The following is a 27,844-nucleotide window of genomic DNA, read 5'->3' on the forward strand; positions in this document are numbered from 1 at the left end:
ATAATGAAAAATTATATTTTGCTAATAAAAAATATTTATTTAAAAAAGAGATATGTGAGAATATCCTAGGATTGCTTTTTCTAATTTCTTCCACTTCGGGGAGGTGAAAAACAGGAGCAAACATTCAACAATATGATTGATTTGTACCCAGAATGAATTAATATGTTTTTTGAATTATGTAAGTGTATGTATATTTAAACATAGATAAAGCAGTAATATTACTTTCTCTAACTTTCCCTGCAGATTACAGAGCATTTTCCTGGAATCAAAGAGAGAGGTATGTACTTTGTTTTTGACATAACACTGTACAAGTGAGGCATTGGTTTCCGAGCAGAGTATGGGCACAGCATGAATACAGTTGACTCAATTAAGAGCTCGCGCAATCATTCAGCATCATTTGTGTAGGATGTGAAAGCTATTATTTGGCATACGTACTGCCTGACCCCCCCCCCCCCCCCCCCCATCCCCGCCGAGTGTACTTTACCATAGTTAAATCATGCACCATACGAAGCAGTTAATTGTTATTCTTGTCATTGAAGATTGGGGGGAATGCAATATGTGTGACTCAGATTGGGCGACAAGGAACACTGTTTAAAAGGATATAGAAAGTGAAATCCACAGGTTCTTTCACAGAACCCAAAAATCTATAGGTTAACCTTTTGAAATACCCACGTGGTGGATTAGTCTCTAAAGAATCAGTCATGTCTAAATTATCTGTATTCCTAACTCTATGTGACTAAAGGCTGCAATACTAAAGTTTCAGCTTTTTGAATTCAAACATATTTTGCACAAAGGTTGTTATTATTGATCAGGTTTACTATGGTAGTCACTATCTTAAGATATATTCAACATCAGAACTGCAAACAAATGTTGGATGCTCATTCCGTCCTTCAATCTCCCTTCGACCCTCTGGCTTTTTCTTCCCTCTGTTACAGATTTTCTCACTTCCACCATTAGAACTATTTGGATTTTACTGCATCTTTTCTGTTAGCCCGTTCTATATTAAACCTATGTTAACTTTTTTGAAACAAGCTTAGACGGTATAATACAGAGAATCCCCATTGGAAATAATGGAGAAGCCACAAATGTTCACTTTAAAAGAGGTAAACTTGAGCTGGTGCTGCGAAAGGCTGTGCCACTTGAAAGGTACAATAACATTTTGCAAATTTCCACATGGCAGATTCCTGATTTCAGCTGAGGTGATGCACTTTCCCGAAGGGAAGACAAATTGCAGAGTGTTGCAGATTATGTATGTTTATAACGTAAACCATAACTTCTGTAGGTTCGCTGAAGGGTGCCTCTAGAAAGTACGTTTCTTGCTAGCCTGTTACTTTGATTTAGGAATGGTATGTGGAACAAAGGAACTGGTTCCAACCCTTTTACCTGCTCATTGGATCTTATTCAAACAATCACATGAAAGTAGTTTCATAAACATTTATCAGTTACAAAATTTTTCTTGATGTGGAGATGCCAGCGTTGGACTGGGGTGAGCACAGTAATAAGTCTTACAACACCAGGTTAAAGTCCAACAGGTTTGTTTCGATGTCACTGAGGAAGGAGCAGCGCTCCGAAAGCTAGTGACATTGAAACAAACCTGTTGGACTTTAACATGGTGTTGTAACATTTTTCTTATCATGTGTACCTCCCACTGTTGTATCTACCACTCTCACAGACCTCTTGTAATATGTTTCATATTTTGTTAAAGTTACAGGTTAAAAGTTTGGGCCAATTTTCCTTTAAACAATTCCATTGGGCAGGAGCCAGGTGGTTTGACCCTGCTATCCACCCACAAGAGAAAGGAGCAGGAATAGACTATGTGGTCCGTCAAGTCTGCTCCACCATTCAGTACAAGCATGGTTGATCTTCGGCTTCAACTCCACTTTCCAACCCCCTTGATTTCCTGAGAGTTGAAAAATCTGTCTATCTCAGTTTAAAAAATGCAACATTGGAGCATCTATAACTCTCTGGGGTAGAGAATTCCAAAGATTCACAACCCTCTGAGTGAAGAAATGTTTCCCTATCTCAGTCCTAAATGTTAGGCCCCTTATCCTGAGACTGTGCTCCCATGTTTTAGATTCCCCAACCAAGAAAAACAAGCTCTCAGTGTCAACCATGTCAAGCCCCTTCAGAATCATGATTGTTTCACTGTGATCACTTTCCATTCTTCTGAATTGCAGAGAATATAGACCCAATTTCTTCAGCCTCTTATCGGCGGATAACCCTCTCATCTCCAGACCAATCGAGTGAAACTACACTGTACTGCCTCCAATGCAAGTATATCCTTCCTTAAATCTAGAGGCATAATCTGCACAGAAGGCAGAATTTAATGCCCGCCCCCAAGGCAAGTTTGGAGTCGGGGCATTTCATTGGGAAGGAGAGGACTGAGTGGAGACCCACTTCAGGGCCTCATCTATGGCAAACAGAGCAGTCGTCATGTGGAAATCCCAAAAAGCAATTCCTGTCGGGTTTGCTTGCACCAATGCCTGATGGAGGGACTCAGCATCAGAAAGGAGGGGGGCGGGGGATGATGACTGACTGACAGCAACTCCCCTGCCCTGTCTTCCGACCCCCCTCCTTGCCCCAGCCAGTGACCCTTCCCCCCCCGCCCCCCCCCCCCCGCTCATTTATCTTGTTTATCTCTTTACAACCTCGCTGTCTCCTCCTGACAGATTGCATTTCCACCTAGCTTGGTATCAACTGCAAACCTAGATATGTTACTCTCAGTCTCTTCATCTAAGTCATTGATATAGATTATAAACAGTGACGCCTCAGCACCGACCCTTGCAGCACTCCACTAGTCACAGTCTACCAACTTGAAATTGCCTCATTTATGCCTACTCTTTGCTTCCTGTCTGCTAACTAATTTTCTATCAATGTTAATATATTACCCCCAACTCCACAAACCCTTATCTTGCCTGTTAAACTTTTGTGTGGCATCTTATCTTTTGGAAATCCAGGTATACTACATCTACTGGTTCTCCTTTATCCACCCTACTAGTTACATATAAGTTGGTTTATATTGGCCTTGAGGCCGCATCAATTTTCAAGGCTGGCCTTGATTGTCATAATGCCAGAAAGTTGCAAGTAGAGGCAGCACTCACAGGCAGATTGCCATTCAACAGGGTTAAGAGCATTCATGGTCTTCCTAGCCCTACAACGATCATGTTAAGAAAGATATTTATTGTTGGCCTGTTTTATATGGGTCCTTTTAAAGTTAATGGCTTTCATCAAAGACAAATTTCGCCAGCAAAGGAAGGAGATGCATGGAGACTGGTCAAAGGCCATTGAGGGAGCAGTAGCACCTCTGCAAGGATCGTTGGACCAGGTAGAGAAGTGCCTTGAGGCACAAGAGGTAGAAGTGCCTTGAGGCACACGATACACGAGGTAGAGAAGGTGGTGTCCAACCAGAACGATCGGATCGTATTCCTTGATCGGGGTCCTGGAGGCGGGGGGGGGGGGGGGATTCTCCAATATGGAACTCAAGTGTTCGTGCCGCCGTGAACACCGTCGCGTTTCACTGGTTTCACGGCCGTATGGGGGCCAGCACGGCGCTGGAGCGGTTCACGCCGCTCCAGCCTCCTTTCCCGGCGCCAACTCGCGCATGCGCGGGGGACTTCTTTCGCGCGCCGGCCTCGACTCAACATGGAGTCGGTGTTCAGGGGCCGGCCGTGCCAGAAAGTAGGCCCTGGGGGGGAGAGGCCGGCCCGCCGATCAGTGGACCCCGATCGCGGGCCAGACCCCATTGGAGGCCCCTCCCCCGGTGAAGGAAGGAGCCCCCCCCCCACACACAGGCCGCCCCTCCCGACTGTTCGCGCAGAGTTCCCGCCGGCAGCGACCAGGGGTGAACGGCGCCGGCAGCGACCAGGGGTGAACGGCGCCGGCAGGACTCTGTCATATCGGCGCGGCCGCTCAGCTCATCCGGACGGGAGAATCGGCGGCCCGGCCCCATACAGTGGCCCGCGGCCAGTGCCGCGCCAAATGCGCCGGCGCAAATGGCACCGATTCTCCGCACCTCGGAGAATTGCGTGCTGGCGTCGGGTTGTCGTGGCACAGTTGCGCCGATTCTCTGGCCCAGTGAGGGGCTCGGAGAATCGCCTCCAGGGTGTCCTGGGGGACATTTGCAAGTCTTTGAGAGTGAAGGTCGAGGAGTAGGAGAACCAGTCCAGGCGACAGAACCTGCGAATTGTGAGTCTGCCAGAGGATGTGGGAAGAACAAGCGCCACAAAATATGTGTCGAGGATGCTGGCCATGTTGGTAGAGGAAGGTGGTGCTGGACAAGGCCCCAGGGGTGGACAGGACCCACAGCTCCCTAAGGCAGAAGCCGAGAGCAGGGAGCCACGAGCGGTGATTATGCGGTTGCTCCAAGTCGTGGAGTAGGAGAAGATCTTACAGTGGGCCAAGGAAAAGCGAGACTGTGAATGGGAGACAAATCGTGCCCGAATATACCAGGACATTGGTGCGAAACTGGCGAAGAGGCGTGCAAAATTTAACAGGGCCAAGGCGGTGTTGTACCGAAGGAAGATTCAGTTTGGGGTGCTGTACCCTGCAAAATTGTGGGTCACGTTTGAAGTCCGGGTGTATTATTTCGAAACGCCGGAAGAGGCCAATGACTTTATAAGGGACCATAAACTGGGGGGAAACTGAGAGTTGGTGGGAGATGGAGGAGCGATATCTGCAAAGGTTGGATGTTATGGTTATTGTGTGTTGCCGGGGAGTGGTTTTTTTTTCCCTTGGGAAAATCTTCACCCCCTGCCCCGTTTCTGGTGTTTTTCGTTTTGATGGGGGGGGGGTTGCGATTTTGGTTACCAGAAACAGGAAAAAATGTTGAAATGAATCTCTCGTGCAAATGGAATTCAAAACTGTGAATCAAAGTACTCTCGGTTTAGTCTATCCCTAAACCAATTTTTCCCCCTGATTCCCATCTACTTCAATTTTGTTAGGGCTTTGGTCAAATGCTGCCTTGATGTCAAGGGAAGTCACTCACACCTCGGGCGGGATTCTCCCGCACTTGGCACAATGGCCCGATGCTGGCTCCAAGAGTGGCGCGAACCACTCCGGCGTCGGGCCACCCAGAAGTTGTGGAATCCTCCGCACTTCCCTGGGCTAAGCCAGCGGCGGCGGGGTTGGCGCATGCGCAGAACCGGCGGCGTGTTTCCTGCGCATGTACAGGGGGTTTCTTCTCCGCGCCGGCCATGGCGGAGCCTTACAGAGGCCGCAGTTCAGTGGGCCCCGATCGCGGCCAAGCCACCGTGCTCTCCCCCCTCCCCACCCCCCCAGGGGCCGAATCCCCACCACCACCACCACTCCCCCCTCCGAGGAATCAGCTAGCCACCCTCAAAGCCAAAGCCAGGTTCCGCCGGGATGGACCATGTCCATTTCACGCCGGTGGGACTAGCCGAAAATGGGCGGCCGCTCGGCCCATTGGGGCCCGGAGAATTGCCGGGGGGGGCCGCTGCCAATGGCCCCTGACCGGCGCAGCGTGATCCCCGCCCCCGCCTGAAAACCGGCGCCGGAAATAAACAGCTGAACTCCAGAGATGAGCAGGGGGTCGGAGAACACCGCCCCTCATAACTGGAGTGCAGCTGTTTTTTTATTAATTTACAGGATGTAGTGTCGCTGGCTCGGCAGCAATTAGTGTCCATCCCTCGTTGCCCTTGAGAAGGTGGTGGTGAGCTGTCTTCTTAAACCGCTGCAGTCCCTGAGGTGTAGGTGTACCTGCAGTGCTGATGGGTATGTGCCAAGATTTTGACCCTGTTTGGACCAAGGTTGTGATGAGGTCAGAAGCTGAGCATCCCTGGCAGAAGGGGAGGCAGTGGTGTAGTGGTATTGTCACTGGACTAGTAATCCAGAGACCCAGGGTAATATTCTGAAAATCTGCGTTTGAATCCCATCAGGACAGATGTTGGAATTTGAATTTTTTTTTTTTAATCTGGAATTAGAAGTCTAATGGCGACCATGAAACCATTGTCAATTGGCATTAAAAATCCATCTGGTTCACTAATATCCTTTAGGGAAGGAAATCTGCCATCCTTACTTGCATAGAACATACAGTGCAGAAGGAGGCCATTCGGCCCATCGAGTCTGCACCGACCAACTTAAGCCCTCACTTCCACCCTATCCCCGTAACCCAATAAACCCTCCTCATCTTTTTGGTCACTAAGGGCAATTTATCATGGCCAATCCACCTAACCTGCACGTCTTTAGACTGTGGGAGGAAACCGGAGTACCCGGAGGAAACCCACGCAGACATGGGGAGAACATGCAGACTCCGCACAGACAGTGACGAAGCGGGAAATCGAACCTGGGACCCTGGCACTGTGAAGCCATGGTGCTATCCATTTGTGCTACCGTGCTGCCCCTTGGTCTGGCTTACATGTGACTCCAGACCCACCAGCAATGTGGTTGACTCTAAAATACTCTCAGGGGTAGGCAATAAATGCCAGCCAGACAGCTAGTCATCCCATGGAATAATAAATTTAAAAATAAGAAGCCAGACCGAACATTGGTGAATATGTACCATTTGATAGCACTGTCAACGGCACTTCCATCACTTGCTAGTGAGCAAGAGTAGACCTGTGGAACAGTACTTGGCTGGGTTGGATATCGAAGAATCATCGAATCATACAGTGCAGAAGGAGGCTGTTCAGCCTATCGAGTCTGCACAAACCCTTCGAAAGAGCACCCTACCTCTGCCCAATTGCCTGCCCTTATCCTTCAACTCCACCCCACCCTAAGGGACAATTTAGCATTGCCAATCCACCTAACCTGCACATCTTTGGACTGTGGGAGGGGCGGCACGTTGACACAGTAGTTAGCACTGCTGCCTCACAGCTCCAGGGACCCGGGTTCAATTCCAGCCTCGGGTGACCGTCTGTGTGGATTTTGCACGTTCTCCCTGTGTCTGCGTGGGTTTCCTCCGGGTGCTCCAGTTTCCTCCCACAACCCAAAGATGTGCAAGTTAGGTGGATTGGCCATGCTAATTGCCTCTTTGTATCCAAAAGGTTAGGTGGAGTTACTGGGTTACGGGGATAGGGTGGAGGTGTGGGCTTAAGTAGGGTGCTCTTTCCAAGGGCCGGTGCAGACTCGATGGGCCGAATGCCTCCTTCTACACTGTAAATTCTATGATTCTATGGAACTGGAGCTCCCAGAGGAAACCCATGCAGACACGGGGAAAATGTGCAAACTCGACACCGACAGTCACCCGAGGTTGCAATCGAACCCAGGTCCCTGGCACCATGAGGCAGCTGTGCCATTGAGCTGCTTTTTGTGGATAGGACTTCCTGGGCAATTTTCCACATTGTCGGATTGATACCAGTTTTGTAGCTACATTGGAACAACTTGGCTCGGGACATGGCTAACTCTGGAGCATAAGTCTTCAGTACTACTGCCTGAATGTTTTCAGAGCCCATAGATTTATAGTACCCAATGCCTTGCTATCACATAATGAATCAAATTGGCTGAAGACTGGCATCTGTAATGCTGGGGACCTACGGAGGAGGCCGAGATGCATTTAGATCAGTACTTGAAACATCATAGCATACGAGGCTATAGACCAAGTGCTGGAAAATGGGATTAGAATAGATAGGTGCTTGATGGCTGGCACAGACCCGATGTGCCATAGAATCTCTTTCTGTGCTGTCACACTCTGTCTATCCACCTGGCACTTCTGCCTGAAGGTGGTAGCAAATGCTTCAGCAATGTGTTTTGCACTTACGCGCTGAGCTCCTCTATTATTATTGTTTTTTGTTTTTTTAAATAAATTTAGAGTACCCAATTCATTTTTAACAATTAAGGGGCAATTTAGCGTGGTCAATCCACCTAGCCTGCCTCCTCCTCCTCCTGTTAGTTGTTTAATTGTCCACCACCATTCATGACAGGATGTTGCCAGACTGTATAGCTTTGTTCTGATCTATTGGTGGTGGGATCATAGAATCATAGAATTTACAGTGCAGAAGGAGGCCATTTGGCCTCAAGTCTGCACCAACTCTTGGAAAGAGCACCCTTCTCTTTCCACACCTCCACCCTATCCCCGTAAGCCAGTAACCCCGGCTAACCTTTTTTGGACACTAAGGGCAATTTAGCATTGCCAATCCACCTAACCTGCACATCTTTGGACTGTGGGAGGAAACCGGAGCACCCGGAGGAAACCCTCGCAGACACGTGGAGAACGTGCAGACTGCACACAGTGACCCAGCGGGGAATCCAACCTGGGACCCTGGAGCTGTGAAGCAACTGTGCTAACCACTGTGCTACAGTGCTGCCCCACGGATCACTAACCTCTGGCTGGAAGCCTGCGTTTCGGAGCTGGAGCGACATCTGGGAACACTGTGGAGCATCCACTAGGCGGAGAGTATTGTGGATAGCACGTACAGAGAGGTGGTCACACAGCAGGCTCAGACTCCACAGGCAGGACATGAATGGGTGACCACCAGGCAGAGCAATAGGGCTAGGCAGGCAGTGCAGGAATCCCCTGCAGCTATCCCCTGCAAAACAGATGTACCGTTTTGGATACTGTTGGGGAGGATAGCTTCTCAGGGGAAAGCAGCCAAGTCTGTGGCACAGTTGGCTCTGCAGAACAGCAGGAGAGGAAAAGGACAAAACAAGCTAAAGTGGTGGGGGATTCAATAGTGAGGAGAACTGATCGGCATTTCTGTGGCCACGAGCACGGCTCCAGAACGATATGTTGCCCCTCTGGTGCCAGGGTCAAGGATGTCATGGAGCGGCTGCAGGGCATTCTGAAAGAGGAGTGTGATCAGCCAGAGGTCATAGTACACGTTGGTACAAATGACATAGGTAGAAAGAGGGATGTGGTCCTGGAACATTAATTTAGGGAGTTAGGCAGAAGCTTAAAAAACAGGACCTCTAATGATGTGATATCGGGATTACTTCCTGTGCCACGGGCAAGTGAGTTTAGAAATAGAAGGATAGGTCAGATAAACATGTGGCTAGAGGGATGCTGCAGGAGGGATGGCTTTAGATACTTGGATCATTAGGATTGCTTCTGGTGCAGATGGGATCTGTATCAGAGGGATTGGTTGCACCTGAATTGAAGGGAGTCAAATATCCTAGCAGGGAGGTGTGTTCATGCTACTGGGTTGGGTTTAAACTAATTTGGAAGGGAAGTGGGATCCAAAGAAATAGTGCAGTGAGTGAGAAGATGAAGTGAAATATAGAGGATAAACCAGGCAAGTCCAGTGGGCAGAATAGACAGGGGTATGATAAGGCACATGGAGGACTGGTAGGCTAAACTGCATTGATTTCAATGCAAGAAGCCTGATGGGTAAGACTGATGAACTCAGTGTATTGATCAGCACATGGAACTATGACATTATTGCAATCATAGAAACTTGGTTGAAAGAAGGGCAGGGCTGAAAGCTGAACATCCCAGAGTATAAATATTTCAGATGGGATAGGTAGGAGGTAAAAGACGAGGAGGAATTGCATTATTGATCAGGGAGAACATCATGGCAGTACTCCGGATTGATACCTTAGTAGTATCCTCAAATGAAGCCAGAGGGCCAAATTTAGTAACGAAAGGGGGGCGATCATGTTGCTGGGAGTGTACTGTAGACCCAATCAGTCACGGAGAGATAGAAAGGCAGATATGTAGGCAAATCTCTGAGAATTGTAAGACAAATTGGATAATAATAGGAGGGAATTTCTATTTCCCCAGTATAAACTGGGATAGTCAAAGTATGAAAGGCTTTGGCAGGGCGGAATTCTTAAAATGCATCCTGGAGAGCTTTTCATGCCAAAGTCCCACAAGGGAGGGATCTAGTTTTAGAGAATGAAGCATAGCAAGTGAATGAAGTTTCAATGGGGAAGCATTTTGGAAGCAGTGACCATAACTCAGTAGAATTTAAGGTAGTTAAGGAAAGGAATAAAGATGGACTGAAATTAAGGTTCCTAATTGGGGGAGGGCCTTTTAATAAAATAAGACAGATCTGTCCAAAGTTAACTGGGAGCAACTACTTGTAAGAAAATCTACATCAGAGCAGTGGGATTCATTCAAAAAGGAACTAGAGAGAGTACAGGGCCAACATGTTCCCATGATCGTGAAGGGAGTGAGCAATAAGTCCAAAGAACCCTGGATGTCAAGGGATATCCAGGGTTGGATAAGGAAAACAATGGAGGCTTATGGCAGATACCGAGGGTTCAAAATAGCAGAAGCCCTAGAGGAATATAGAAAGTGCAGGGGGTTATTTAAGAAATAAATTAGGAGAGCGAAGAAGGGACATGAAAAAGCACTGGCAAATAAATAAAGGAAAATCCAAAGGTGTTTTATAAGTATATTAAGAGCAGGAGGTTGACCAGGGCAAGAGTAAGGACCAACGTTGCAATTTGTATGTGGAACTGGAAGATATAGGTGAGATTTTAAATGAGTACTTTGCATCTGTGTTCACTACGGAGAAGGATGATGTAGGTATAGAAATCAGGGGGCCACATTGTGATTTACTTGAACAACTTAACATTGAGAGGGAGGAGGCATTAACAGTTTTAACGGGCCTAAACGTGGATAAATCTCTGGAGCTAGATGAGATGTGTCCCAAGTTGCTGTGGGGGGCAAGGGAGGAGATTGCAGCAGCTCTGACAAAAAATTTCAAATCTTTTCTGGCCACAAGGGAGGTGCCAGAGGACTGGAGAACAGCTAATATGGTGCCATTATTCAAAAAGGGAAGTAGGGAAAAAACAGGAAATTACAGGCCAGTGAGTAACTTCAGTAGTAGGGAAACTACTGGAAAAAATTGTTTTTCCTGGAGCAGAGAAGGCTGAGGGGGGAGCTGATTGAGGTGCATAAAATTATGAGGTGCATAGATAGGGTGGATGGGAAGGTACTTTTCCCCTTAGCGGAGGGGTCAATAACCAGGGGCCATAGATTTAAGGTATTGGGCAGGAAGTTGGGAGGAGATGTGAGGAGCATCTTTCACCACAGGGGGTGTGGCTGGAATCTGGAACTCACTGCCTGAAAGAGTCAATCACAATGCCATGGGTCTGGACTAACATGTAAACCAGAACATGTTACGATGCCAGATTTCCTTCCCTAAAGAATATTGGTGAACCAGATAGGTTTTTACCACAATCAGCAACAGTTTTTTGGTCACCATTAGACTAGCTTTTAATTCCATTTGTATGAATTGCAATTCTAAATTCTACCAGCTGTCATGATGGGATTTTAACCCGTGTCCCAAGAGCATTAACCAGGGCCTCCGGATTACTAGTTCAGTGACATTACCCCTACGTCACCACTGCCTCCAAGCCAGAGCTGAGGAAACTCCTAGCTTGAGTCCTTGCTTCTCCCAGCCATTTTTCTTCTCAGCGCATGACATTTTGACAGTAAATGAAAGTTTCTTCCCAAAGGCACTGCAGCTATTAGGAGTGCAGGCTGGGAGGTAATTTTCAGACCTTCTGCCTCACTCTGCCAGTGCATTGTCCCTTTCATGTCATCTGATACCATAAAATACTAAAAATAACAGCTATACTTAAGAAATGTACGTACATCTATGCGCACAACCCTGAGATTCACATGTACAATTTGCTGTTGGAAGCAGTAACCCACCTTCTGTGTGTTATAGCACTTTGGGCAGTTTTCTTCCAGGAGCTATATTAATTTGTCACTCAAGTAGAACACTACAAATTTTGATATGCATAATTTCAACTTGGCACAAGTGCTTTATCTCATAGCATATGCTGGTGGCAGTAAATGACACAAAATGTGGGTGACGTTTAACTCAAAAGTTGCCATGTTACATAACATGAGTTGTTTATCAAAGCAATCAGTGATCAGATATTGTAAAACATGAGGGAGGGATTTGATAGAAATTAACAAACCAAAATGCTGAAAGATGCCTGCATGGCCAATGATGTTAAAGAAAATTAGCAAATTCTGAAAGCACTATAAATGTTGCATGATTGCAACTAATAATTTCAATGGCTAGTAAGGAAAGAAAATTAGTACAGCGAAAAGTACATTCTTAAATATACACAAGGGCTTTGGTTAAAAAATCAATTGTGATTGACTTTAAAATTCGGAAACATTTCCATGTACTCCACAAGAGAGAGGCCTCAATTTAACATAAACATAGGCCTCAATTTAACAGAAACATTTCTAAGTGGCCTTTTGGGTGCGATTGGCAGGATGTTTCAAGACGGCAGTGTTGGCGAGATTGCGACCCATATTTAACAGCACTTAGTACTGGAAATGGGCCCCACAAACTTCTCGCCATTTCTGGCTGCCTCGCCATCTGATTTGCCAGACTTGCGTCTCAGCATCTCGCTGCTAACAAGGGGGTGCTACTTTTAAGTGATTCCTCATCACTCACTCCCAGTCAACACACAAGCATAGCAGCGCGCAGAGCTGCTCCTTGCTTTGGCATTGCTGACCTGACCAGGCTGCTCGATGCCGTCAATGAGAGGCAGGAAATCCTGTTCCCCCGAGATGCTCGGCGCGCCAGCAGCAGAGCCACCAATACCACCTGGGAGGCAGTGGCAGTGGGTGCCAGTGCTGCCAGCATGACCAGGAGAACCAGCATCCAATGTCGGAAGAAGACCAATGACTTCTACAGAGTTGCAAGGGCACGTTACCACCTCTCTCCTGGCACCAGTTCCGCCTACCACCCCTCAAATTCCTAATCCCCCCTCAGATCACTGGCTGACACCTCACACCCTCCCCACATCCAATCTTCGTGCTTGTTCCTCAGCACCCCCTGGCACCCACCAGCACAACCACTTTATCTCCAATTGCGGTACCCACACCTGCCAATGCTGTAGATCCTCCCAATCCATCAATCGTTCGGCTCGCAAAGCCCTCTCTTTGTCCCCACAGGAGAAGCTAGCCCATCATTAGCAGGAACCTGCCAAGACGAGGGAACGGAATACCAGTGATCCAAGTCCTCACCCCCTATGAGGGACAGGCCCTTGAAATTGCGGGATTGGCCCAGGAGAGAGCAGTCACTGAAAACGAGGTTGGCCTGCATCACAGAGGTGAGGATCCAAGCCTTTGTACAAGATTATCCCAGAGCTGATGCAGAGGCTAGGACATAGCCGTGAAATTTAAAAGGGGATGTCGACGACATTCGAGTGAGTGCATAGCCGATTGGAGGAGGCCCAAAGGCTATAGGCGCAGGAGATGATACTGATAATGTGTGGCACCGAGGCCAACACTGCTAGGGTGGTGACTGCAGTGGAAAGCCTGGAGCACGATGTTGGCACCTTGAGTGGAGCTGCGCAAGGCATGGCTCAGCCTGTGACGACCATGGCTAACGGCCATAACATCATGTCCCAGATGCTGAGGGACGTGGCCCAGACGAAGGTGGTCATTGCCGAGGTATTGCAGAACATGGCCCAGTCACCGAGGATCGACACCATGGTGCAGCCAATGGCAAACCTCCTGGACTGGCAGAGCCAGATGACGCCAAGGCCCCTGGAGCTCACTCCAGCTGCCCCTCCATCTATGGAGACCCCCAGGGCTCTACGGGCACCACCAAGGAGGAAGAGGTGCTGGAAGCCAATCCGGGGCCTGCCACCAAGGAGACAACAGCTGTCTCCAATCCTTCGGAATTTCCCCCCCACCGCCCCGACACCGGCGCATCTCAAGGGCAGCAGGCAGAACAGGGTGGCACGGCAAAGCCAGCAACACTGGTAAGTCGGCCAGGGCCCTCTGGCTCCAGGTCCTCCAGAGGAGGTCCGCCAAGGGCATCAAAGGCCACAGCAGGCTGCCTCCACCACTGATGTGCATACTGGGGACACACCTAGACGTAGCAGTAAACCACAAAAGTTCCAAGATGAATGAGGATCACTGATTGGGCACCAGGGTTGGAGAGGTGGGGGTGGGAGGTCACTATCTGTAGCTAGGGCGAATGTAAATGTCACCTGTTCACAATTAAAACATGTTACAACTGATACATGCAAAGCCTCTGTCACATTAATCTTCACAGAGGGCCTGCACAGTGGCTCAAGATCGAACGCCCCCGATGCAGACCCCATTCAGAGGATGGGTGTGAGTGCGCTGTTCGCAGAAAGAAATAAGTCAGGCTTTGGCATAATCTGAGGAGCACCAGATCTTACCTCACAGCGAGTGATCATCACTCTCCTGCCTAGTATACTGACCCACTGACAGTGCCAACACAGGACATCACCCTAAGGTGATGTTACACAGACCCTGGGAAGGTGGATCAGGGCAGTAAGGATTTCGTGGGGGTTGGGGGGAGCAGAGATGGTGGGAGGGACATATGTTGAACATTCGGGGAGTGGAACCCCTTCCTGTTAGTGGACTGTAGCTTGTGATATGCTGCACAAGTCCCCGCTCAAGCCCTGGAATGAACCGGTGGCATAGAAGTTCAAGGCTGCGGTGACCTGTATGGAAGGGGATGTTCTCCTCCTCCTCCAATAGATGTTGTTCTGTCTCTTTGTTGAGACAGAGCCACCTGTGGCACATGCTGTCTGTCATCTCCTCGAAAGATCAACGAAGCATGTGCACTTTGGGCCATTGCTGACGTCCCCCTCCTCGGCCTGATGGGCGGCCGGGTCTTCAGGGTGTGCATCGGCTCCTGCATATGGGGTGCCACCTCAAGCCTGCATCAATGCTGCTGCCTTCTCCGGCGTTTGATCACCTAGGCTACCATCAGCATCCCTAGTTTATGCTCGGCGGAATAAACACCACCATCCATTTTGGGCTCTGTAAGAAATTAAAGAAGGAGCTAGACCGACAATCAGTTTGGGCTTCCAACCCAGGACCCTCAAATCCTCCAAGCCTCCTCCATCCTTACATGTCCTGCCTTCTCTCAGAGCGCCAACCAGCAAGCTGGTTGTGCTGTAAAACCTCGCTCTGCACACTCATCCCCAGCCACAGCAGGAGCCCCTAGACCCCAAACCCCTGCCGCGAACATTAGGGAGTCAATACTCAGGTGCCCTCCCCTGATCCACACACTTACCTCAGGTCGAGAGGATATCCCCAGTGCTGAAGGCCAGCTCTTGAGTGTTTGATTGTTGGCTGCTGTCTCTGTGGTGAGGGCGCGTCTAGAGTTCAGGAAAGTGTTCAGGCTTCAGAGTTTGATTTCAATGAGATGCAATAATCAGTGTCTGAGACACGGCACGTGTACCCACGAGAAGCCACTTGAGTAATTTTTTTTTTCTGCTGACAAAAACGGTCAACAGTAACAAAGATTTGAAAATCAACTCTGTAATATTCCACATATCACACTGAGCTCGAATCAACAAGGAAATGTCACTGTTCCATATCGGTACCAATACAAAGCTATAGCAGCCCATTTTCACAAAAAGACACGTGGTATCACCTCTTACAGATTCCTCAACAGAAATGGAGGATAAGCCTGGGAATGTTTTATCATGTCCAGAAATTTGTTGTAGAAGTGATCTGTTCCTCACTGCGTTAGGTGTTGATTGTTCCACGTATCAGTGCCATTCTCTGTCCATGAGCCACAGCTGTGCAGACCCTCCCACACAGCCCAATCTCACAGGAACCAAATCCTGGCATCCACATATTCCACTGGCGCTTAAGGTGCAGTTGAACATCCTTGACTTCCAGCATGTTTGACCTGCGGTGACATGCCAGTTACATGCAGCAATCGTCACACCAGCAACAAATGCATCAGCAATCTGCAAAGGCATTTCTTCAATATCTTCATCAGGTTGCTCTTTTGGTCACTGTCTGTGTGGAGTCTGCACGTTCTCCCTGTGTCTGCGTGGGTTTCCTCCGGGTGCTCCAGTTTCCTCCCACAAGTGCCGAAAGACGTGCTGTTAGGTATTTTGGACATTCTGAATTCTCCCTCAATGTGCCCATACAGGCGCCGGAATGTGGCGACGAGGGGCTTTTCACAGTAACTTCATTGCAGTGTTAATGTAAGTCTACTTGTGACAATAAAGATTATTATTATTTGGATCATTGCCATGCACCAGATCCCGCAGCATCTTCTTGCTTGAAACCTGATTGCCTTCTGCACTCGTACGATCCCCTGAGCCCGGTGTTCCAGATATCTTCGAAAAAATTGTCCTTCTGTCAGGCTACAGAAAAAGAAGGAAAAGCAGCAGCAGCCTACAGGCATTTGCAGCCACAAGCTGCAGCAAGAAGCAGACACAATCCCCTGCCCCACCCTCCAAGCAAGCATCCTCCACATTTCCTGGGATTTTGCCAGTCAGTACTTTCTTGAATTCTCTGTAGATTCTTCTGCAAGAATATCTTGATTTCTTATCCTCTTCTGCAGCTATGGCGGCCTCCAATCCAGACTTCGCACCTTGTGGAGGATCCAAAGCTAATCCTGCCCTGTCCAGCTTTCGGCACGAAAAACATCACGAGTACATGAAGACTTTGTTAGAGATTTCACTATTGGGCCACACTTAACTGTTTGACTGCTTTTATATGTAATAGCTGTGGCTATTCAAAGACAAACTAGTGTGCACTGTTTCTGTAGACAACCTGACAAAATGCTGAGACCTTTTGAACAGCAACAGTTTATCAATACTATTATCTCTTTTCTTAAAATTGTTGACGGTTACCCAACATGTAAAGTAATGGACGTTGCATTTTAAAGCTACAAGTCTATAAAATGAATACAAGGTTATTTTGTGACATTGTTGCTGGAGAGAAACTTGCCCACTAGCTGTGCAGATCCATTCTCACTGGAAATTGTGCACTTAAAGATACTATTTGTGTAGGTTGTATGAAAGGCTGTTCGGATAGTTTTAAAGTTATTCCTATAATGTACAAACTACAAAAATGTGCTTTCCCAAAGATCAGCAGCCAGTATTGGCAGAACCCAAGAGCCATATCGTCAACACATTAAGCATTAATTATTTTTCTATATATTTTATTAACTGTGGTTATCTTGTTTCAGTACTGAACATAATTACTGGGATACAGCAGATGCTGAACAGACAGGTTATTTTTTCATACATTCTCCTATATTTGCTCGCTTAGGTTGCTGAGAAAATAACCACGTGAAATTCAGATGGATTATCCAATACAAGTTGATATTTTCATTTGCTTTATAGTATTTTTCATGGATGGTGTTACGATTTTTAAATCTTGTTACTCCTCCTGGTCCACTCCACTCCATTCGTCACCATTGGTGAAGCCTGATCTCCTCTCAATAATAATAATCACTTATTGTCACGAGTAGGCTTCAACAAAGTTACTGTGAAAAGCCCCTAGTCGCCACATTCCGAGGCAGGTTCGGGGAGGCCGGTACGGGAATTGAACCCGCGCTGCTAGCATTGTTCTGCATTACAAGTCAGCTGTTTAGCCCACTGTGCTAAACCAGCCCCAGTCTCAGGCCCGACCCCTTCGATCCTGTGTATCCCATGATGCTGAATCCTGATCCTTCAATGATTCCTTCAATGTTAATTTTGTCTTTTATGATGTGAATTTCCCAAATCATTAATGTACCCGTCTGGAGAGCTTCAACTACTATAAGCAATTTTAATTTCCTCCAAATAGATGCAGCATTTGCATCCATATCCAATTACTAAGTGCAGAATTCTATATTGATGTAATGATAATGCAATTCATCGTAAATCATTGTTTGACATTTTAGTGTATTTTTTTAATTCATTTTTATTGGATGTGGGCATCACTGGCTAGATCAGCATTTGTTGCTCATCCCTAATTGCCCTTCAGAAGGTGATGGTGAGCTGCCTTCTTGAACTGCTGCAGTCCATGTGGTGTAGGTACACCCACTGTGTTATTAGGGAGGGAGTTCCAGGATTCTGACCCCCCGCGACAGGGAAGGAGCGGCAATATATTTGCAAGTCAGGGCATATATTAGGGCAGCACGGTAGCATAGTGGTTAGCACAATTGCTTCACAGCTCCAGGTTCCCAGGTTCGATTCCCGGCTTGGGTCACTGTCTGTGCGGAGTCTGCACGTTCTCCCCGTGTGTGCGTGGGTTTCCTCCGGGTGCTCCAGTTTCCTCCCACAGTCCAGAGATGTGCAGGTTAGGTGGATTGGCCATGCTAAATTGCCCTTAGTGTCCAAAATTGCCCTTAGTATTAGGTGGGGTTACTGGGTTATGGGGATGGGGTGGGCTTGGGTGGGTGCTCGTTCCAAGAGCCGGTGCAGACTCAATGGGCCGAATGGCCTCCTTCTGTACTTCTATGATTCTAAGTCAGAATAGTGAGTGACTTCATAGAATCACAGAATTTGCAGTCAGCAGGAGGTCATTCGGCCCATCGAGTCCACACCGGCTCTTAGAAAGAGCACCCTACTTAAGCTCATGCCTCCACCGTAACCCAGTAACCCCCACTGGAAGGGGTACCAATCAAGCGGGCTGTTTTGTCCCTGATGGTATTGAGCTTCTTGAGTGTTGTTGGAACTACACTCATCCAGGTAAGTGGAGAGTATTCCATCACTCTCCTGATTTGTTCCTTGTAGATGGTGGACAGGCTTTGGAGTGTCAGGAGGTGAATTACTCGCCGCAGGATTCCTAGCCTCCGACCTGCTCTTGTAGCCACAGTATTTATATGGCTACTAAGTTCAGTTTCTCGTCAATGGTAAGCCCCAGTATGTTGATAGTGGGGGATTCAGTCATGGTAATGCCATTGAATGTCTTTCAAGGGGCAATGGTTTACTTCTCTCTGATTGGAGATGGTCATTGCCTGGCATTTGTGTGGCGCGAATGTTGCTTGCCACTTGTCAGCCCAGGTCTGGATATTGTGCAAGCCTGGATATTGTCCAGGTCTTGCTGCATTTGTGCGGGGCCGTTTCAGTGTCTGAGGAGTCGTGAATTGTTCTGAGCATTGTGCAGTCATCAGTGAACATCCCCACATCTGACCTTATATTGGCAGGAAGATCATTGTTGAAGCAGCTGAAGATGGTTGGGCCTAGGACACTACCCTGAGGAGCTCCTGCAGTGATGGCCCAGGACTGAGATGACTGACCTCTAGCAACCGCAACCATCTACCTTTGTGCCAAGCATGACTCCAACCAGTGGAGAGTTTTCCCCCTGATTCCTATTGACTTCAGTTGTGCTAGGGCTCGCTGATGTCATGCTTGATCAAATGCTGCCTTGATATCAAGGGCAATCACTATCACCTCTGCAGTATAGCTCTTTTTTTATGTTTGAACCAAGGCTGTAATGAGGTCGGGAACTGAGTGACCCTGGCAGAAACCAAACTGAGCATCAGTGAGCAGGTTATTGCTAAGTAAGTGCCGCTAGATAGCACTGTTGATGACTCCTTCCATCACTTGATTGATGATTGAGAGTGGACTAATAAGGCAGTAATTGGCTGTGTTGGATTTATCCTACTTTTTGTGTACAGGACATGCCTGGGCAATTTTTCACATTGCCAGGTAGATGCCAGTGTTGTAGCTGTACTGAAACGGCTTGGCCAGGGGTGCGCGGCAAGTTCTGGAGCACAAGTCTTCAGTACTCAACAAAGTTGGTAGAAAGAACTAGTGATGTATTTGCCTCATTATCAGAGGAAGTATCTGGCAATTATGATGTGGTAAAGAAAGCCATATTAAGTGCGTACGAACTAGTGCCAGACGGCTACAGGCAGAAGTTTGGAAATCTAAGAAAATGACCAGGTAAGGCCTATATAGAATTTGAAAGAATTAAACAAGCTAATTTTGATAGGTGGACAAGAACACTAAAAATAAACCAAATGTATAAAGTGCTTCGGGAAATAATTATTTTGGAGGAATTTAAGGATTCACTTCCCGCAGTAGTGCAAACACTTGTGGAAGAGCAGAGAGTGTATTGTCAGGGCCCATCGCTTTTGCAGAGTCCAGTGCCTTCAGCCTTTCCTTGATATTACGTGGGGTGATTGCAGAAGACTGGCATCTGTTATGCTGGGGATCTCGGGAGGAGATCTAGATGGATCATCCATTCGGCATTTCGGGCTGAAGATTATTGTGAATGCTTCAGCCTTGTCCTTTGCACAGATGTGCTGGGTTCCCCCATCATTGAGAATGGGGATATTTGTGGAGCCTCCTCCTCCAGTGACTTGTTTCATTGTCCACCAGCATTCACAACTGGATGTGGCAGGACTGCAGAGGTTAGATCTTATCCGTTGATCGTTGGATCGCTTAGCTCTGTCTATAACTTGCTGCTTATGTTATTTGGCATGCAAATAGTCCTGTGTTGGTTGTCGTTTCACCAGTGCAACTTGTGGGAGCTATTAGGAACTTGGGTCCAGAAATGCGATCCAAGATATAGCAGGCAATTTAGGGGTTAAACAGACTGAGGGGGGAAAAAACTGCTAGTACGGAGTCAGAGGGATATGCCCACACCTAGCCAAGGTACATTGTCCCAGTCAGACTTAAACTCGTTAGTGGGAGTACAAAGGATACGCCAGATCCATTGTCCTTTGGGACACTCCTGTCTGACCAGCCATTAGTCCATTACAGAGTCTGATAGCCTCTTTGTCCATCAATAGGAGGTTAGTTACATATCACTAGCATGGCTCTGTTCCTTGGTTTAAGCTGGAGTAGGCCATCAACGGCCAAGATAACGATGATGGGTTCAAGTCTGGAAACCCCAGAGAACCTTTGTTTGATCTTGGAGAGAGAGAAAAATAATCCTGTTTTGAACAGGTAGAGGAGAAAGCTTTGGAAATGAACAAGAGAGGTCATGAAAGTTGCCACCGAGTCAGACTTTGGAAAATATTCTGAACGAATGTCTCTAACAGAGGAAAAATTGGTTTGTAAATTCAAGTATTGCCATTGTCTTCCTGTGTAAGTGGCATGAGATCTGCACGTTCTGTTAAAGTGCTATTCAATGGGAACTAGACTACATGTAATCTGTTAGTGTTAGAGTTGAAGTTTAAAAGTGTAAATAGTGTTTTTTTCCTTCTTCAAGCCCTATTTCTTTTTTAATTACTCCTGGAACAATCGATCTTCCCGCACTATCTTAAAACTTTAAAAACGTTATGTCTCTGGTCCAGCCTCTTAGCCACTGTTGAGAGCTGACCAGTTGTCCATAACAGCAGGTTAACACCTCATTTTTCAGTTTTCCTGGTAATTGTAGAGTGGTTAAAATGCTGGCCATGAGTTTACAGATTGCGATTGAGTACAATTCTGCTGCTGCTGATGCCCACAGAACCTCATGGATACCCAGTCTTGAGTTGCTAGGTCTGCACTGAATCTATCCTATTTAGCACGATGATAGTGCCACGCAACATGATGGAGGGTATCCTCAATGTGAAGATGGGACTTTGTCTCCACAAGGACTGTGTGGTGGTCACTGCTATTGATAATGTCATGGACAGATGCACCTGCAACAGGCAGGTTGGTGAGGATGAGGCCAAGTATGTTTTTCCATCTTGTTGGTTCTCTCATCACCTGCTGCTGTCCCAGTCTAGCAGCCTTGTCCTTTAGGACAGGCCAGTTCAGACAGTGTGGTGCTACTGAGCCACTCTTGGTGATGGACCTTGAAGTCCCCTACCCAATGTACATTCAAGTGGTATTCAACATGGAGGAGTACTGATTCATTACCTGACGCTAGACAGCACGGTAATCAACAGGAGGTTTCCTTGCCCATGTTTGACCTGAAGCCATAAGACATCATAGGGTCAGGGTAACTCCCTCCCAACTGTATACCACTGTGCCACCATCTGTGCTGGATCTGCCCTGCCCGTGGGCCAGGACATACCCAGGGATGGTGACAGTGGTGTCTGAGACATTAACTGTAAGATATCATTTTGTCAGTATGACTGTGTGAGGCTTGACTAGTTTGTGAGACAACTCTCCCAATTTTGGCATAAGCCCCCAGATGTTGGTAAGGAGGACTTTGCAGGGTCGACAGGACTGGGTTTGTCATTGTCGATTTCAGTGCCGAGATCGATGCCGGGTGGACCATCTGGTTTCTTTCCTTTTTATTAACTTTGCAGCGGTTTGATACTGAGTGGCTTGCTAAGCCATTTCAGAAGGCATTTAAGAGTCAACCATATTGCCACATCTGGAGCCACATGTAGTCCTGGCCCGACCAGGTAAAGATGGCAGATTTCCTTTCCTAAAACAAAGAACAAAGAAATGTACAGCACAGGAACAGGCCCTTCGGCCCCCCAAGCCCGTGCCGACCATGCTGCCCGACTAAACTACAATCTTCTACACTTCCTGGGTCCGTATCCTTCTATTCCCATCCTATTCATGTATTTGTCAAGATGCCCCTTAAATGTCACTATCATCCCTGCTTCCACCACCTCCTCCGGTAGCGAGTTCCAGGCACCCACTACCCTCTGCGTAAAAAACTTGCCTCGTACATCTACTCTAAACCTTGCCCCTCTCACCTTAAACCTATGCCCTCTAGTAATTGACCCCTCTACCCTGGGGAAAAGCCTCTGACTATCCACTCTGTCTATGCCCCTCATAATTTTGTATACCTCTATCAGGTCTCCCCTCAACCTCCTTCGTTCCAGTGAGAACAAACCGAGTTTATTCAACCGCTCCTCATAGCTAATGCCCTCCATACCAGGCAACATTCTGGTAAATCTCTTCTGCACCCTCTCTAAAGCCTCCACATCCTTCTGGTAGTGTGGCGACCAGAATTGAACACTATACTCCAAGTGTGGCCTAACTAAGGTTCTATACAACTGAAACATGACTTGCCAATTCTTATACTCAATGCCCCGGCCAATGAAGGCAAGCATGCCGTATGCCTTCTTGACTACCTTCTCCACCTGTGTTGCCCCTTTCAATGACCTGTGGACCTGTACTCCTAGATCTCTTTGACTTTCAATACTCTTGAGGGTTCTACCATTCACTGTATATTCCCTACCTGCATTAGACCTTCCAAAATGCATTACCTCACATTTGTCCGGATTAAACTCCATCTGCCATCTCTCCGCCCAAGTCTCCAAACAATCTAAATCCTGCTGTATCCTCAGACAGTCCTCATCGCTATCCGCAATTCCACCAACCTTTGTGTCGTCTGCAAACTTACTAATCAGACCAGTTACATTTTCCTCCAAATCATTTATATATACTACAAAGAGCAAAGGTCCCAGCACTGATCCCTGTGGAACACCACTGGTCACAGCCCTCCAATGAGAAAAGCATCCTTCCATTGCTACTCTCTGCCTTCTATGGCCTAGCCAGTTCTGTATCCACCTTGCCAGCTCACCCCTGATCCCGTGTGACTTCACCTTTTGTACTAGTCTACCATGAGGGACCTTGTCAAAGGCCTTACTGAAGTCCATATAGACAACATCCACTGCCCTACCTGCATCAATCATCTTAGTGACCTCCTCGAAAAACTCTATCAAGTTAGTGAGACACGACCTCCCCTTCACAAAACCGTGCTGCCTCTGACTAATACGTCCATTTGCTTCCAAATGGGAGTAGATCCTGTCTCGAAGAATTCTCTCCAGTAATTTCCCTACCACTGAAGTAAGGCTCACCGGCCTGTAGTTCCCAGGATTATCCTTGCTACCCTTCTTAAAGCACATTAGTGAAACAGCTGGGGGGTTTTATAACAAGCGACAATGTTTTTATGGTCATTATTAAACATTTAATTCCAGATATTTATTGGATTCAATTTCCACCGCCTGTCATGGCGGGATCCGAACCCTGGACTCCAGAGTATTACCCTGGGTCTCTGGATCACCACTCCAGTGAGAATACCACTACACCATTTCCTCCTCCCGAGACGGACATGTGCAATAAATCCATGCAGACATTGGGCTGGATTTACCGTTTTGGAGGCGAAGTGCCAAATGTGGCATTTTACGACGGCAAAATCGGCGCCGAACCCTCACCGATCCTGCGACCGTTGAGGGGCTAGCAGCCGCGGCGAGTAAAACACCCGGCTCCCACGATATAAACAGCTGGAAAATGGCTGGGTCCGAAGCCGCACATGCGCATGGCGACAACCTGCAGTGGCCGCACCGTAAAACATGGCGGCGGCCGTGCGCGAACCCGACCTGCCAAATAGTACCCCCTTGGCCGCCCCCCCGGCCTCTCCTCAGCCCTCGCAGATGCCACCCCCCCCGGCCATCAGCACGGCTCCGGCCGACTGTGGCGGTGTTGGACACAGCCCGAAGCCGTCACGTCGGGTTCCCTACCACTGAGACCACGGGCGAAATTCTCCGACCCCCCACCGGGTCGGAGAATTGCCGGGGGCTGGCGTGAATCCCGCCCCCGCCGGTTGCCAAAGCCGGAGATTCAGCGGGGGCGGGAATCGCGCCGGTTGGCGGGCCCCCCTGCTCGATTCTCCGGCCCGGATGGGCCGAAATCCCGCCGCCAAAATGCCTGTCCCGCCGGCGTAAATTGAACCACCTACCTTACCGGCGGGACAAGGCGGCGCGGGCGGGCTCCGGGGTCCTGGGGGGGGCGCGGGGCGATCTGGCCCCGGGGGGTGCCCCCACGGTGGCCTGGCCCGCGATCGGGGCCCACCGATCCGCGGGCGGGCCTGTGCCGTGGGGGCACTCTTTCCCTTCCGCCTCCGCCACGGTCTCCACCATGGCGGAGGCGGAAGAGACTCCCTCCACTGCGCATGCGCGGGAATGCTGTCAGCGGCCACTGACGCCCCCGCGCATGCGTCGCCCCGAGATGTCATTTCCGCGCCAGCTGGCGGGGCACCAAAGGCCTTTTCCGCCAGCTGGCGGGGCGGAAATACCTCCGGCGCCGGCCTAGCCCCTCAATGTTGGGGCTCAGCCCCCAAAGATGCGGAGCATTCCGCACCTTTGGGGCGGCGCGATGCCCGTCTTATTTGCGCCGTTTTGGGCGCCAGTCGGCGGACATCGCGCCGTTTCCAGAGAATTCCGCCCCACAATTCCCACACCGCAGTCAGGAACCCGGGCCATCGGGGGCGGAGCATTGGTGGAGGGCCTTCAGGTGACGCTTCAATGGCGTGCGGCACGCAACGCGCTGACACCATTTTGGAGGGGCGGAGGATAGAAAACCAGCATCAAACTGGCGCCGCCCCCGATTTCGGCGTCGGAAGGTATTTTCCGCCCGATCGCCGATTATGATACCGGTAGTGGGGAATGGTGAATCCCGCCCATTATTTTTAACTGCCATGTTTTGAATGAGACTAAAAATTATTTCTACCTTCTTGACTTTGGTCTCGGGGTGTTAATTATGACGTGTTTCATGCTTGCAGACTAGTTTCAGAGTGTGTGCCACATGACTATTTAGAATTTCCAACATGTTCACACATAATTAGATGACCACACCTGACCTGGTTAAATTTATGATTTTAGTCGACCAATGTAATGACTTGCGACTGTTTTGAAAGATTGGCAGAGTTTATGAACTGGCATTGATGCAATCCAAACATGGTTTGACAACCAGGTCACTGTTTATGGAATGGCACTAAAAAAGCTTGGAGTTGTTAACCAGTTTAAATGGGCAAGATGACAAAGCAGTTTATGTATGCGTGTGTGTGCTTTATACCACTTACGATTGTATAGTACTCATTCTATATAAAGAGATATCAGGGTAGTGGTCTTGAGATTTTTCAAGGCATGATGGACAGTGCTGGAATAGAGCTGCTGGGAGAGAATTCCAGAGAGTGAGGTTAAGTGCTGAAGGAACAGCAACTGCCATTGGACGAACAGTAGATATACGAAGGAACACAGGAGGCTGGATTCTCCGCCGGCGGGATGCCCCGTTTTGCCGGCAGCCTGGGGATTCCCCGACGGCGTGGAGCTGCCCCACAATGGGAAACCCCATTGACCGGCCAGCGTGATCCCGCTGGCGGGGTGAAATAGAAATGTGGCGCGACGAGGCGGAGAATCCAGCCAAAGGTTGGGTGATCACATTTTCAAAATGAAATCAGTGACAGGGTGGAAACACAGTATCTATATCCACACAGAGACATGTTTAATTTTTTTATTTGTTCATGGAATGTGGGTGTCGTTGGCTTGACCAGAATGTATTGGCCATCCCTGAAGGCGTTTAAGAGTCACCCACAGTGCTGTGGATCTGGTGTCACATGTAGGCCAGACTAGGTAAGGATGACAAATCTCCTTCCCTAAAGGACATTAGTGAACCAGATGGGTTTAATGACAATCAACAATGATATCATGGCTATCATTCGACTTCTAATTATAGATTTTTATTGAATTCAAATTTCACCATCTGCCACGGCGGGATTCGAACCTGGATCCCCAGAGCTCAGAATCGCACAGGTAGGACTGAGTTATTGAACTCAATGTTGTGAGGGATCTCGTCTCGACCACCCTTTCAGGCAGTCAGTGAGTTCCAGATTCCCACCACCCTCTGGGTGAAAAGATTTTTCCTCTCTTCTCCTCCAGGCCTACCCAATACCTTAAATCTATGCCCCTTGGTTATTGACCCCTCCACTAAGGAGAAAAGTACCTTCGTATCCACACTCCCTATGCCTCTCATAATTTGATGAACGTCAATCAGGTCCCCCCCTCAGCCTTCCTTGCTCCAAGGAAAACAACCCCAGCCTATCCAGTCTCTCTTGATAGCTGAAAAGCTCCAGCCCAGGCAACATCCCGGTGAATCTCCTCTACACCCTCTCAAAAGCAATGACTTCCTTCCTATAGTTTGGTGACCAGAAATGCACAAAGTATTCCAACTGTGGCCTAACCAGCATTTTATACAGTTCCATCATAACCTCCCTGCTCTTATACTCTATGCCTCGGTTAATAAAGGCAAGTATCCCATATACCCTCTTAACCACCTGATCTACTTGTTCTGTTATCTTCAGAGATCTATAGACATGCACACCAAGGCCCCTCTGAATCTCTGTACTTCCAAGGGTCCTACCACTCATTATATATTCCCTTGCCTTGTTAGTCCTCCCAAAATGCATTACCTCACACCTTTCCGGGTTAAATTCCATTTACCACTGCTCTGCCCATATTATCAGTCCATCTATATCATTCTGTAGTCTAAGGATTTTCTCCTCGCTATTTACCATGTTGGGTCCAATTTTTGTGTCATCTGCAAACTTACTGGTTATACCTATATTCACGTCCAGATCGTTAATGTATACTACAGACAGCATGGGACCCAGAATTGACCCCGATGAAACACCACTGGACACAGGCTTCCAGTCACAAAAACAACCTTCGACCATCACCCTCTGCCACCTGCCAGTAAGCAATTTGCCAATTTCCCTGGATCCCTTGGGCTCTTGCCTTTTTGACCAGTCTCCCATGCGAGACCTTGTCAAAAGCCTTACTGACGTCCATCAACTGCACTATCCTCATCTACACATCTAGTCACCGTCTTTGAAAAATTCAATCACATTTGTAATACATGGGGCGCGATCTTCTCATCCACGTTGCGCCGGAAAAGCAGTTCGCTGGGATCTACCCGGCTTGCAGCGCCTCGCTGGATTCATCGCAATCTTGCGAGACGTTGCAAGGGGAATCCCGGCCACAATGCGTGGGATCACTTTTTAGCAAATCTGCACATTAGAGCGAGGCAGTAAGCCTTACTCTAATGTGCAGATTCCCAAGGTACCTGAGGCTTTGGGATTCAATCTCTTCGCCTTGGGGACCTTGGGCGAGCGCCGTTTGGTATCGGTCCCCACAAACAGGGACCAGATGGAATGGCACATGTGGGGATCTCTAAGGGGATCGGAGGCCCCCAGCTGCATGCCTTTTGGGCAGGGTGGTGCCCTGGCACTGCTGGTGCCACCTGGGTACCCTGGCAGTGCCAGGCAGGCACCCTGGCAGTGCCACCTGGGTGCCAGTCTGGCACTGCCAAGGTACCTGGGAGAGGCACTGCCAGCTGGCAGGGATACTGCTGGGGTGCCAGGTTGGCACTGCCAAGGTACCAGGCTAGTATTTTTGTGCATGCGCATTTGAGCAAACTCTCAGAAATAGAAATGTGATAATGACCAGATAATCTGTACTGGTGATGTTGATTGTGGGATAAATATTGGCCAAGACAACAGGGAGAACTCCCCTCC

At 48.3% G+C, this 27,844-nt stretch overlaps 1 protein-coding gene across 16 annotated transcripts in view; it reads left to right on the forward strand.

Annotated features, from left to right (window-relative positions):
• The window catches only part of LOC140429588 (guanine nucleotide-binding protein G(I)/G(S)/G(O) subunit gamma-7), a 508,117-nt gene that overhangs the window by 336,802 nt on the left and 143,471 nt on the right, over positions 1–27,844 (forward strand). For 15 of the 16 annotated variants that reach the window (XR_011949129.1, XR_011949128.1, XR_011949130.1 and 12 more), the window contains one exon: positions 244–277. Coding sequence is in view for 3 of the 16 variants with exons in the window: in XM_072516810.1 (XP_072372911.1) it covers positions 244–277 (34 nt within the window). In the remaining 13 variants the exon portion in view is untranslated. Of the gene's footprint in view, positions 1–243; positions 278–12,855; positions 12,982–27,844 lie in introns of those variants that run through there. The other variant, XM_072516815.1, reaches the window with a different exon arrangement.

The sequence above is a fragment of the Scyliorhinus torazame genome, chromosome 9, assembly GCF_047496885.1.
Source record: "Scyliorhinus torazame isolate Kashiwa2021f chromosome 9, sScyTor2.1, whole genome shotgun sequence".
NCBI lineage: Eukaryota > Metazoa > Chordata > Chondrichthyes > Carcharhiniformes > Scyliorhinidae > Scyliorhinus > Scyliorhinus torazame.